Below are 14,204 nucleotides of genomic sequence, written 5' to 3'. Positions count from 1 at the left end.
TAAGAAATAGTTAAAATAAATGTTGAATTATAACGTGTGTTAAAATGTAGGTGTTAATTTTTGAAAATGTATACCCCCATTTAACTAAGGGGTAGCGCTCTTTTCTCTCAAGCTAGGGTCTGGCGCAGACAACTGTAAGATCTGAAAAAAAAACATGTATTATTTTATAGTCTATTCCTACATGGGTATGTTATGAACATTACGTTTTATTAAAGTTTGTAATAATGTACAAAGACCTGCATCCAAGTTTTTTTTATTTTTACATAAAACACATGTGCTGCATGTTTAAATATTATTCAAATGGGTTACTTAATTCAAACATGTCTTAAGGTTGTACTATATATTTTGGTCTTAAATCAATGGTTTTAAAACAATATCTCACCCTTTAACTATGGGAAATGCCTATTTAACAACATATTCCAGCTCTGTCGCGAAGTAAAATATCAGAGTGTTTGGGTGTGTGGGGAGGGGTCTTGAGGCGGAGCAACAGGCGTGTGTGTGTGTGTGTGTGTGTGTGTGTGTGTGTGTGTGTGTGTGTGTGTGTGTGCAACAGTGTGTGTGTGTGTGTGTGTGTGTGTGTGTGTGTGTGTGTGTGTGTGTGTGTGTGTGTGTGTTAGAAACAAGGAGTGTGTGTGTGTGTGTGTGTGTGTGTGTGTGTGTGTGTGTGTGTGTGTGTGTGTGTGTGTGTGTGTGTGTGTGTGTGTGTGTGTGTGTGTGTGTGTGTGTGTGAGTGTGTGTGTGTGTGTGTGTGTGTGTGTGTGTGTGTGTGTGTGTGTGTGTGTGTGTGTGTGTGTGTGTGTGTGTGTGTGTGTGTGTGTGTGTGTGTGTGTGTGTGTGTGTGTTAGAAACAAGGTCCCTTGGCATTGTGTCCATTTCAGGCTTTAAACAACAATTAAACAGCCATCTAAATAATGTTTCTCAGCCTAGTTTCCTATTTAGTTCTCTTTATATGTACAGACACAGAGCTTCCAGAGGGCTCCAGCCTAAGGATTTTCAGGGCATGTACACCTGGGGAGATTAGAACCCCAAAGAAAAGATCCTAAAGGTATTTTCAGATTCAGGTTTATCATGACAGCCGCTTTATGAAAGGCCTTTACTTATGGCTAAACAGCTTCTACACAGTTTATTAATTAATGCTGTGGGATGAAATTAGGTGTTTCTAGGAGGTCTTAAACAGATCTACAGTGAAACAAACATGTACACTTTACACACATATTTATTGACTTTTAAAAAGACCACAGTAACATGACAGAATTTGTGCAAAGGCAACGAAATCGGCTAGGGGATATTAGATGTACAACAGTAGTATTCTGTAACAAGCAATACGTGTTAAACATGAGGCACATGCAATCATGACAGCCTCTTTATGAAAGGCCTTTAATTAGGTGTTTCTAGGAGGGCTTAAACAAATATACAGTGAAACAAACATGTACACGCTACACACATTTTTATTGACTTTTAAAAAGACCACAGTAACATGACAGAATTTGTGCAAAGGCAACGAAATCTGCTAGGGGGATATTAGATGTACAACAGTAGTATTCTGTAAAAAGCAATACGTGTTAAACATGAGGCACATGCAATCATGACAGCCTCTTTATGAAAGGCCTTTAATTATGGCTAAACAGCTTCTACACAGCTTATTAATTAATGCTGGGGGATGAAATTAGGTGTTTCTAGGAGGTCTTAAACAGATCTACAGTGAAACAAACATGTACACGCTACACACATATTTATTGACTTTTAAAAAGACCACAGTAACATGACAGAATTTGTGCAAAGGCAACGAAATCTGCTAGGGGATATTAGATGTACAACAGTAGTATTCTGTAACATGCAATCATGACAGCTGCTTTATGAAAGGCCTTTAACTATGGCTAAACAGTTTTCTACACATCTTATTCATTAATGATGTGGGCATACCCAGGATTTACAGACAGGACGTTTGATCTACACAGGGAGGGAAAACTTACGGAGTTATGATGGAGCGGGCAAGCGTCTTTGAGTTGGTGAATTCGAAACGGATAATGGTCCTGTCGCTACCTTCAGTAACCACGAGCACAACCGTTCCTTGATTTTAACTGGCGGCCTGATTCTGTAGTTTCAGTGAGAATTATCCCCTTCCGTGAGAACTATAAAGTAAATGAAAAACACAGTTAAGCACACTCTTACAACCTTATCTTACGAGTGACTTATTAGCTTGGTATAACTCTGAAGTTCTTACATACATAACAGTTTAACCGGTGTTATAACGGGTTCAGATTAAACACATGAATAAAGGAAAAAATACCTCATTGGCTGCTTATTACAGAAGGGAGGAAATCAAACTTCACACTTATTATTCCTGGCATGAATTCACACTTCATCCTAACATACACTCTTCAACCTTTATGAACTACACCCGATGACATGAAAACTTAGTTAACGCAGCTTGCCTTACCTCCAAAAGTGTGTTGCTACAATAAGGATCCCCGTTACAACAGTATTAGCTACATAGTTCCGCTTGTATTATCATTTCCCCGCACAGCGGACACATAAACAATTCAAACAAAAGACAACGACATAACCTGTAAGTCTAACTGTCAGTTACAGGTCGGGGCTAACAGGACCCTTTATCTGTAAGAAATAGTAAACATTTTGGAATGTGTTAAAATGTAGGTACTAAATCTTTTGAATTAAATAACTGGTTTTAAAAAATGTATCTCACGCTTTATAGATAGGGGCAGAGGTAATTTCATATATCGGTTTAGGGGTTATTAACTTTATGTAAAACAATATTCACTCAAACAACACCGCTTAGAGCAGCTTGGAGATTATTAGCCATGTAAGTGGGGGAGCAAAAAAGAGCGGATTTAACCAACTCTGTACAAACCCCAACAAGGGGTATGATAACTCTGACGCGTACGTCTAATGATTATTGTAGATGTTTACAACTGAGGGAGTTGACAGTAGGTCAATGAGATGTATAAAGGCAAATTGACATAACGGACCTCAAAAGACCAACAGCCTACTTAATAATATAGAATGCATAGGTGTGTAATGAACATGTAACCATTATAAAACAAAAATGTCTCGAAACACCCCCCTAGTTAGGGACAGAACGTGGAGCATATACTTTAATACAGTTACCACAGCTTTAGCGCAAACCCACAGCCCCGAATATTTAGCTGCCAGGACAGATTAAAAAAAGAGATGTGAATAAGTGAATCCCTCCTAATAGATATTTCTTAAGGCTACTGGACATAGGGGGTTGGGAAGCGACTGTTAGACGTAGATTCTCAGAAGCAATTTATAGTCTTTCCTACAATGGTATGTTATAAAGTTTGTAATAATGTACAACTGTAGGTCTCCAATGTTTTTACATAAAAACACTAATGATGCATGTTTAAATAGTAGTACAATTTGGTAATTAATTTGAACATGTCTTTAAAAAGTTAGTACTATATATTTTGGTCTTAAATCAATGGTTTTAAAACAGTATCTCACCCTTTAACGAAGGGAAAATGTCCTTTCCAGCCATCAACCCGGTCTGTCACGAAGAAAAAAATACAGAAAATCCGGGTGCGTGCGTGAGTGTGCGTGTGACGGAGCAGCAGGAGTGTGTGTGTGTTTGTTTCAAAAACAAAGGGTGTGGGTGTGTGTTCAACAGGGCCCCAAGCATGTAGCCCCATTCTATCTGTAGAGAATCGTTTGAAACCAAGGTGTGCACTATCATGCATAAAGCATGTCGAGATATCAGCCGACCAGCCGGGGTTAAACATAGATATCTCTAATCTGCGGCCCCCCCACACCCCGTTTGCAGATAGAATGTAACGACATCCCCTCCTGTTGTTTGAATTCACAGCCTGTGTTCTCTAAACCAAATGCCAGGAATAATAAGTGTGAAGTTTGATTTCCTCCCTTCTGTAATAAGCAGCCAATTAGGTATTTTTTCCTTTATTCATGTGTTTAATCTGAACCCGTTATAACACCGGTTAAACTGTTATGTATGTAAGAACTTCAGAGTTATACCAAGCTAATAAGTCACTCGTAAGATAAGGTTGTAAGAGTGTGCTTAACTGTGTTTTTCATTTACTTTATAGTTCTCACGGAAGGGGATAATTCTCACTGAAACTACAGAATAAAGCCGCCAGTTAAAATCAAGGAACGGTTGTGCTCGTGGTTACTGAAGGTAGCGACACGACCATTATCCATTTCGAATTCACCAACTCAAAGACGCTTGCCCGCTCCATCATAACTCCGTAAGTTTTCCCTCCCTGTGTAGATCAAACGTCCTGTCTGTAAATCCTGGGTATGCCCACATCATTAATGAATAAGATGTGTAGAAAACTGTTTAGCCATAGTTAAAGGCCTTTCATAAAGCAGCTGTCATGATTGCATGTTACAGAATACTACTGTTGTACATCTAATATCCCCTAGCAGATTTCGTTGCCTTTGCACAAATTCTGTCATGTTACTGTGGTCTTTTAAAAGTCAATAAATATGTGTGTAGCGTGTACATGTTTGTTTCACTGTAGATCTGTTTAAGACCTCCTAGAAACACCTAATTTCATCCCCAGCATTAATTAATAAGCTGTGTAGAAGCTGTTTAGCCATAATTAAAGGCCTTTCATAAAGAGGCTGTCATGATTGCATGTGCCTCATGTTTAACACGTATTGCTTTTTACAGAATACTACTGTTGTACATCTAATATCCCCTAGCAGATTTCGTTGCCTTTGCACAAATTCTGTCATGTTACTGTGGTCTTTTAAAAGTCAATAAAAATGTGTGTAGCGTGTACATGTTTGTTTCACTGTATATTTGTTTAAGCCCTCCTAGAAACACCTAATTAAAGGCCTTTCATAAAGAGGCTGTCATGATTGCATGTGCCTCATGTTTAACACGTATTGCTTGTTACAGAATACTACTGTTGTACATCTAATATCCCCTAGCCGATTTCGTTGCCTTTGCACAAATTCTGTCATGTTACTGTGGTCTTTTTAAAAGTCAATAAATATGTGTGTAAAGTGTACATGTTTGTTTCACTGTAGATCTGTTTAAGACCTCCTAGAAACACCTAATTTCATCCCACAGCATTAATTAATAAACTGTGTAGAAGCTGTTTAGCCATAAGTAAAGGCCTTTCATAAAGCGGCTGTCATGATAAACCTGAATCTGAAAATACCTTTAGGATCTTTTCTTTGGGGTTCTAATCTCCCCAGGTGTACATGCCCTGAAAATCCTTAGGCTGGAGCCCTCTGGAAGCTCTGTGTCTGTACATATAAAGAGAACTAAATAGGAAACTAGGCTGAGAAACATTATTTAGATGGCTGTTTAATTGTTGTTTAAAGCCTGAAATGGACACAATGCCAAGGGACCTTGTTTCTAACACACACACACACACACACACACACACACCTTGTTTCTAACACACACACATTCCTTGTTTCTAACACACACACACACACACACACACACACACACGCCTGTTGCTCCGCCTCAAGACCCCTCCCCACACACCCAAACACTCTGATATTTTACTTCGCGACAGAGCTGGAATACGTTGTTAAATAGGCATTTCCCATAGTTAAAGGGTGAGATATTGTTTTAAAACCATTGATTTAAGACCAAAATATATAGTACAACCTTAAGACATGTTTGAATTAAGTAACCCATTTGAATAATATTTAAACATGCAGCACATGTGTTTTATGTAAAATTTAAAAAAATTTGGATGCAGGTCTTTGTACATTATTACAAACTTTAATAAAACGTAATGTTCATAACATACCCATGTAGGAATAGACTATAAAATAATACATGTTTTTTTCAGATCTTACAGTTGTCTGCGCCAGACCCTAGCTTGAGAGAAAAGAGCGCTACCCCTTAGTTAAATGGGGGGGTATACATTTTCAAAAATTAACACCTACATTTTAACACACGTTATAATTCAACATTTATTTTAACTATTTCTTACAAATATAGGGGGTCCTGTTAGCCCTGAACATTATCCGTTTCCAATTCCCCATCACAAAGTCTTTTCCGCGCTCCGTCGAAGCTCTGTCCACTTTCCTGCCAGGGAAAGATCCGCCTTCGAACTTGTTGTTGTTCCGGGTTATGTCTCAACGATAACCTCGGCCATCGCCGTAATTGTTCACGATTTTCGAAAAGACTGTCCAGCTTATTAATCAGGGTTCGGAAAATGTGGTAATCGCGCCATTTAAAACTGAACATTTTTTGAAAAAAATTTACATCCTTGCATGCTTTGGAGGATACATATGAACTGACCGTTTTCGTAGCATTTGACCTGTCAAATTGTTCACATGCTAAAACTGTCACTCTGGAGTCCGGGGTATACCCCACGGCAGTGACTCTCAGAGCCATTAGATCCTGGCGTCCACAGACTTGTTCTTCCAACGCATATCCTGGCAGCCTTGAAGCACTCAGGGCGCGTTCCATTTGACACAAAGCTCGCCTTATTTTAAGCCATTCTCGCATCCTTAGCGCTGGAGAAAAAGGCTCGGGTTCTGCACGATAAAAGGGTTGGGACACGCTGTCTGTGAATATCTTAACCGTAGATTCCTCCGGGTTGACTATGTACGAAATATGGCCCTCGCTTGTACACAGAAATCCTTTAAAACATTCGGGAGCCTCTAACAAAATATCCTCCAAGCTTTTGGCGTTGGGTTCGTGACATGAGCTACAGAGCACTCCGAGAATTACACTTGTAGACATATTTTAGATGTTTAATATTCAGGTCTTAAAAAATGGCTTGTTCTGGACATTTATAATACTGAGGCCCCCAGAGATATCTATAACCCCAGACATTCATGCTTCATAGATAACAACCGTCAGGGAAATAAAACTGGGGGGTGGAGGGGGGCATGGGCCACAAAATAACACACACCCTCTAACACATGACCTCACGAACAGGGGGGCGGGACAATGCACATATTCACTACATGTCAGAAGGTCATAAGTCCAGCAATCAATCATATTTTGACACCTGTCATCAATCAATCATTTTGACACATGCCGTATCCTATCACTCTCTCTGGTGTGAGGTGGGATAGATGGCCTGCAGTCCTATACCAAATGGACAACTATTCGTTATGTACTTGTGGAGATCTGAGAGAATGTGATTGGTATAAGAAACATGACTAAACTTCCACCTCCGGCAGGGGTCAAAAAATATTTTTCTTCATTGTGGGCAGGATTCGAACCTGCTCAGGAAGATCCTAATGGATTTCTAGCCCATCGCCTTAACCACTCGGCCACGACAACGTTGACAGAAGAAAACAGGCTTTTTAGAAGTGAATGGGCCACCAGGCATTGCCTACAGAAAGTGATAATTTAACAACTGAAAGATAATGCAGTAACTCATTATAATGCAATAACATGAAATGTTCCCCTCATTCATTTGTTATTAAGTACAGTTGTTGTCTTATTTTCCTTGATCTTTGCTCAGCTCCAGAAGGTCTGCATTTGAGAGTGTTTATAGCGCTGCATTTCTTCCTCATCTTACCATGGATAGGGTTTGGTGCATTCCGGAGTTCACTTATGGTGCCACAAAGGTAAACTTAGGAGAAATTAATTTTAGCATACTGTACATGCCTGTGCATAATGTGCATAACAAAACATCATTATTTTCATTATCTTCAAAGGAATTCTGTAGAAGCAGCCTTTATTTTCAGAATCTGCATGCCTGCTGGGAGGAAAAATATTACAATAAACAGGTAAGATGCATCCCACAAAAACATAAACAACAGAAAGAGTTTTATTTCAAGACAGTTTAGAGAAGGGTTCTTAATATCACTTGCAAATTGTGAGGCATGAGCAGTTGTGAAATGTTGAGAGAGTCCCTTCTGAAAGCACATGATATGGTATTTCGTGGCACGGTCTCACACCTTACCTCATCTTGCAGAAGAAGCTCATGGTCCACTATCTGCTGCTCCAGAGTCAAGGCCAGGTCCTGCACCATGTCACCACGGAGCACATGAGCAACTGGCTGGTGTCTCAGGGCAAAAATCCCTTAGGGAGAGGTGAGTACCACATCAGCACTCACCTTCACTGCCATTCCCTGCCACCAGCAGCACTCCAGGGTGTGTGGTTAAAATTAAACAACAGAAAAATCAGAAGCCAGGAAAGTTGAATTGCTCTGTGTTTTATTTGAAGGGTGTGAAAGGAAACCCTGGAGGAGCGAAACGACCTCATTCGGCTGGTAAGAGAATGAGAGTTAGAGACATACTACAAGTTAGTGAGCTCTTTTACTAGCCTTTCAACAACGAGTTAGCACAGCAGAATAGATCTGTTGTGAAATTACACTAATGGGACTTCCTGTTTCATACTGCAGGCCTGGGAAGTAAACACTTTCCTAAAAATGATGGACATAGAGCACGAGGCTTTCTGCAAGCTCCGCCGCTCTATGCACCCCACCTCGCCAGCTGACATGTCAGTTCCATGTACTGCCCTGCATATGACTTGATCCATTTATCTACACATCTGGAACTACGCAAAAACAGACAAAGACAGTGGTCTATGTGAGCACATTGCACATCGTTTAGCTTTGTCTTCTCCTTTTGTTGATTTCAGCGATCCTAAGGTCCACAGCATCGTGGAAAGAGCTGTGAGAAGCATTCTGGGCGAGCAGTCCAATGAGCTCCGTAGCAACCTGCTCAGCCCATCTCAGGTGGTGGTGGAGGTGGTGCCCAGGCTCCTCCTGGCCCTGTGGCTGCAGCCAGAGGAAGGACATTCAGAGCACCCAATCCTTATAAGCGGGATGGCCGTGGGCATGGTGGCGGCCGTAGTAGAGAAGCTCTCCTGCATGTTAAAGGACCCTTCCCCTCACATCCCTTTCTCCCGGGCTGCTGCTTTTGACTCTGTGTGGTCGATCCTCGGGAGAATCAGTCACAGTCAGTCCTTCTCCACGGATGACCTCCAGACCCCTTTTTATATGAGCTCTGTCTGTGCCTTTGTGGCGGACGAGGTGCAGAGCTGCTTCCAGCCCCCTGTAGCCACCCTATCAGTCCCCCCTGTCCTCGCGGTGGCTGTTTCCACCACACTACCAGCTGGCATCCAAGCAGGTGAATAGCAATGATAGAGATCACTCTGACAGATGCCTGTTCCGATGACATCTAGGTGCCTTGTAGTAGTAGAGCTCATCAGGATTGTTGTTGTCACCCATAACACAGACCCGGCTGCTTCCCACCTGGAGGTTGAAGACATCACCCCTAACACAGAGGCAGATCCGGCTTCTTCTCTCCTGAATGTGGTGGACATCACCCCTAATACAGAGGCAGATCCGGCTTCTTTCCACCTGAATGTTGTTGACAGCACCCCTAACACAGAGGCAGATCCGGCTTCTTCCCACCTGAATGTGGTGGACATCATCCCTAACACAGAGGTAGATCCTGCTTCTTCCAACCTGATTGTGGTGGACATCACCCCTAACACAGAGGCAGACCCGGCTTCTTCCAACCGGAATGTGGTAGACATCACCCATAATACAGAGGCAGAGCCCATCTCTTCCCTCTTGGAGGTTGTGGACGTCACACCTGAAGAAAGGACTCTCACAATGGCTGTCTTCGCCACTCTGCCAGCTGACATCCAAGCAGGTGAGTAACACTTAGAGAGCACTCTGGCAGGTGCCATTTGTCATGACATCTTAGTAGAACCTTTCAACTGGCCAATGTTTTGAAGCTACGGTTTGCATTTGCTTACATTCTGTTCCTCTTTTTCACTTTCCAGAGGATGTTGCTGTGTTCATCCCGGATGTCACCCCCACGTCACCAAGGACTTGACACTGGATGTTCCACGCAGAGCTAGGAAAGGGGCAGTCCGGCAATTATTTTGCAGGCTTTGGAGGACAGTGTGCTGCTGCGCCTGCCACAAGGAAGAGGACAAACAATATTAATTATTTATCAGACCTTCAGAAATGGGATTGAACTATAGACCATTAAATTATTCGCATTATAATTGGCCTCAATTCTGCTTTTCTTCTGTTTACTACTTAAGTTCAGAACTTTTCTATAAACTTTCACTTTGCAAGTGTGTGTCACGGTTCATGAATCCACTGCCTCTCTCTCTCACTCTCTCTCTCTCTCTCTCTCTCTCTCTCTCTCTCTCTCTCTCCCGTGTTTGTGTGGGCGTGGTTCCCAATCTCGGCCTGATTGTCTGCGCCAGCTGGAACCACTTATCTTCCCTTTATATGTTCTGTAACCAGTGTTTCTTGTTGTCAGATCGTTGTTACTTCCCTGAGGTTGTGTCGTGTGTCTGTGCTCTTCTCTCGCCGCCCTTGTGTGGATTATCTGCTGTGCTCCTTCCTACCCATCCGGACACACTCCCTGGATTTCTCAGCACGCTATCATTGGAAGATGCGCCCTAGTCCCTGGGTCGGATTCCGTCTGAGTACAGTCTGTCTGTCCTGTTGCTGTTGTAAACTGTATTCATTAAACCATCGTTGCTTGCATCTTGCATCCGCCTCTGTATTGTCACAGAACGATCTGACCATACCATGGATGCAGCGAGTTCAACGAGTCTGACCGAATTCATTTCCCGCAGTATCACGAGAATGGATCAACAAGAGGAGAACATCTCCAGCACAGATCGGGCAGTACAAGCCCTTGCGACGCAGGTATCCCAGCTGATCCAACAATTACAACATCTGAGGGGTTCCGCTGCGCCACCTACACCGGCAGTTCAACCCGCCCCGCCAGAGCCGGATTCCCAGCTAGAGCCACGGCTACCGACACCAGAGGGTTATTCAGGTGATCCTGACTATTGCAGAGCCTTTCTTACGAGATGTTCCATGCATTTCTCGTTGCAGCCACGGACCTTCAACCGTGAACAGTCTAAGGTAGCATTCATACTCACACTGCTATCAGGCAAAGCGGCTCTTTGGGGAACGGCGGTGTGGGCGAACCAGGACCCATGCTGCACCTCTTTCCAGACACTCTCCGAGGAGATGAGAAGGGTCTTCGATCGGGCCGTGGCGGGTAGGGAGGCGGCCAGACTACTCGCTGACCTTCGCCAAGGAGACCGTTCAGTATCGGAATACTCCATCCAATTCCGCACTCTGGCCGCAGAGTGTCAGTGGAACGAGGAGGCGCAGTGGGACATGTTCCTGCATGGGCTGGAGGACCGGATCCAGAAGGAGATTTATGTTCTGGACCTTCCCAGGAGTTTAAATGGACTAGTGGAACTAGCCTTGAGGGTCGACGCTCGTCTGAGTCGTATTGGCCGCCGAGCATGCCCTAACAGACCGTATAACGACACGGAGGGCGGGCATGCCAGCGGCGGGAACACGGCCAGTTCAGCCTCCGCTCACGAACCCATGCAGCTGGGAGAGCTCGCCTCTCCCGGGAAGAGAGGAGAGGCGGAGGTCCCAAGGACTCTGTCTCTACTGTGGTAGAGCGGGCCACTTTATCCACTCCTGCCCGGTAAAAGATCAGGCCCGGTAGTAAACATGAGGCTACTATCGGGTGGTGTCACCACAGAGAAGACCTCATCATCTACTCTCCTCCCGGTAAGACTAAGATGGGCCACCCACACGCACGACACCCAAGCCTTACTGGACTCAGGAGCAGAGGGTAATTTCATGGACTTCAAGCTCGCTCACAAACTCCAGATTCCTATCACCTCACTCACGCACAAGATATCCGTCAACGCTCTCAATGGTCAAGAACTCCCCAACATTTCTCACACCACTGAACCTATCACACTCATCACTTCTGGCAATCACACTGAGACACTATCATTTCTACTCATGGACTCACCCCTTGCACCATTAGTTCTCGGCCACCCTTGGCTCACCCAACACAACCCCAGAGTTGACTGGGGTCATAATTCTATATCCATGTGGAGTAACAAGTGTCTTGAGTCCTGTTTAGTGTCTGCCTGTTCGTCTGTGTCTGATTCTGTGTTTCTAGAGGAGGCAGTGGATTTGTCTAACGTGCCCGTTGAATACCTCGACCTGAAGGAGGTGTTCAGTAAGTCCTGTGCTGCTTCTCTTCCTCCGCATCGTCCCTATGACTGTGCAATAGAATTATTGCCAGGTGAGTCTCCGCCTAAAGGCAAGTTATATTCACTCTCTGTTCCTGAGAGGGAGGCTATGGAGAGATACATCTCTGATTCTCTGGCATCTGGATTCATTCGTCCTTCCTTTTCTCCAGCGGGGGCGGGGTTCTTCTTTGTGGGAAAGAAGGACGGATCTCTGCGTCCTTGCGTTGATTACCGTGGGTTGAATAACATCACAGTGAAGAATACCTATCCCTTACCGTTGATGTCCTCAGCCTTTGAAAGGTTACAGGGAGCATCCGTGTTCACTAAGTTGGATTTACGTAATGCATATCATTTGGTTCGCATAAGGGGGGGGGGGACGAATGGAAGACCGCGTTTAACACCCCCAGAAGGCACTTCGAATATTTGGTCATGCCTTTTGGGCTATCCAACTCCCCAGGCACTCGTCAATGACGTGCTGAGAGATATGATTGATCAGTTCATATATGTTTACCTGGATGACATACTGATTTTTTTTTCTTCTCTCCAGGAACACGTTCAGCACGTCAGACGAGTGCTTCAGAGGTTGTTGGAGAATGGACTTTTTGTCAAGACGGAGAAATGCATTTTTCATGCACAATCCGTTCCATTCCTAGGTTACATCGTCTCGACTGAAGGTATTCGCATGGATCCTGACAAGGTTAAGGCTGTGGTGGATTGGCCAAGCCCAGATTCCCGTAAGGCCCTACAGAGGTTTCTGGGATTCGCCAATTTCTACCGGCGTTTCGTTCGCAACTTTAGTCAGATAGTCGCTCCTCTTACCGCCTTAACCTCCCCCAGAGTGCCGTTCAGGTGGTCCGATACAGCCGAGGCTGCATTCGCCAAACTCAAGAGCCGCTTTGTTTCGGCTCCCATCCTCATAGCTCCCGATCCCTCGCGTCAGTTCGTAGTAGAGGTGGACGCTTCTGAGGTGGGGGTAGGTGCGGTACTTTCCCAACGTTCCTCTTCTGACGACAAGATGCACCCTTGTGCGTTCCTTTCCCATCGGTTATCACCTGCGGAACGCAACTACGACATTGGCAACAGAGAGTTGTTGGCATTGAAGTTAGCACTGGAGGAGTGGCGCCATTGGTTAGAGGGTTCGGGGTACCTTTATAGTTTGGACCGATCACAAAATTTGGAATATATCAGAACCGCCAAGCGACTCAACTCCAGACAGGCGCGGTGGGCACTCTTTCGGACGTTTTGACTTCTCTCTCTCGTATCGCCCGGGTTCCAAGAATGTCAAACCCGATTCCCTTTCTCGCATTTTTGACCATTCCGAACGCCCTTCCATACCTTAAGGGAAGATTTCGGCAGTACCTGTATGGTTAGTGAGAAAGTCCATATTGCAAATGTACGGTCCCTTACTAGACGTCCGAAATCGTTTGTAAAATTCGCGGACGGCGTCGGGCCGAGCGGCAGGGCCGGACCTACCAGGAAGTCATCAAATGAACGTTGTCGGACATTCGGTTTCCGTTTTACAAAAATAATAAGATTTATGTCATTTTTCCCATGTCCCGGAAATTCCCACAAGAGGGCATAAGCAATCATATGGCTATTGCTACAAAACATCACGATTCTCGAAAACTGAAAATATTTAGAAGCCGAAACTCGGTGAGCGTAGGGGCGGCATAATGGGCAGTTGGCCCCGAACAAGATGGCGTCTAGGCCTCAACGGTTTTTGAGTTATGGCCATTTATCTGGGATTAAAGGTCCAAAATGAAAATAGAGAAATTATTTTTCCACTTCACGTCAAAGTCATGGAGCCTCCGGTGTCAATAAAAAAAGAACCAGCCATTTATCTATCGTCATTTAAGAGAAATCGCACAACGACACCTTGGTGATGTTCACGGATAGGTGTTTTTTTCAACGGTTACAGATCCAGTTGCAGGTTGTTCTTACGAATCTTTTTAAAGTGTGCTGCGGAGCTCTGCGAGATTTCTGTGATTTTCTATGATTTTCTGAAATAACACACACTCACTAAACCCTCCGTAAATAACTCAGTTCTTAACGTAAAGACTTAAAACTCAGGATTCTGTAAAGGCATACCCCAATCATGATATGAGTTTATTTATAGCTTCCTGTGCCAACCGGAAGTGCCTTTAATGGTGTCACAGTGGCAGTTTCCATGGGTTAAAAAGGTCAGATATTTTCAAAACTTCATATGTGTGACTAGGTAACCCTC

The 14,204-nt window shown here is 43.9% G+C and overlaps 1 protein-coding gene, 2 long non-coding RNA genes and 1 other non-coding gene across 4 annotated transcripts; 2 read left to right on the top strand and 2 right to left on the bottom strand.

Moving 5' to 3' along the window:
• Positions 1-1,023: 1,023 nt before the first annotated feature.
• Positions 1,024-2,424, bottom strand: LOC127920080 (uncharacterized). The gene is made up of 2 exons (XR_008105060.1): positions 2,291-2,424; positions 1,024-2,132 (listed from the first exon to the last, which is right to left on the bottom strand). It is a non-coding gene; the product is annotated as an uncharacterized LOC127920080 (long non-coding RNA).
• A 4,623-nt stretch (positions 2,425-7,047) lies between these two features.
• Positions 7,048-8,002, top strand: LOC118376452 (uncharacterized). Its single transcript, XR_008105059.1, has 3 exons — positions 7,048-7,554; positions 7,645-7,716; positions 7,905-8,002. It is a non-coding gene; the product is annotated as an uncharacterized LOC118376452 (long non-coding RNA).
• On the bottom strand, positions 7,183-7,264 carry trnas-aga (transfer RNA serine (anticodon AGA)). The gene has a single exon. It is a non-coding gene; the product is annotated as a tRNA-Ser (tRNA).
• A 151-nt stretch (positions 8,003-8,153) lies between the features above and the next one.
• Positions 8,154-9,780, top strand: LOC118376453 (uncharacterized). The gene is made up of 5 exons (XM_052503896.1): positions 8,154-8,201; positions 8,334-8,431; positions 8,573-9,063; positions 9,172-9,594; positions 9,728-9,780. The coding sequence occupies exons 2-5, from the start codon at positions 8,361-8,363 to the stop codon at positions 9,778-9,780; spliced, it is 1,038 nt and encodes a 345-aa protein (XP_052359856.1). The 5' UTR covers positions 8,154-8,201; positions 8,334-8,360.
• Positions 9,781-14,204: the final 4,424 nt, after the last annotated feature.

Source organism: Oncorhynchus keta, unplaced genomic scaffold (genome assembly GCF_023373465.1).
Source record: "Oncorhynchus keta strain PuntledgeMale-10-30-2019 unplaced genomic scaffold, Oket_V2 Un_contig_18255_pilon_pilon, whole genome shotgun sequence".
Taxonomy (NCBI): Eukaryota; Metazoa; Chordata; class Actinopteri; order Salmoniformes; family Salmonidae; genus Oncorhynchus; species Oncorhynchus keta.
Note: the sequence above shows the minus strand (reverse complement) of the source record. Positions and strands in the feature narration are given on the sequence as shown.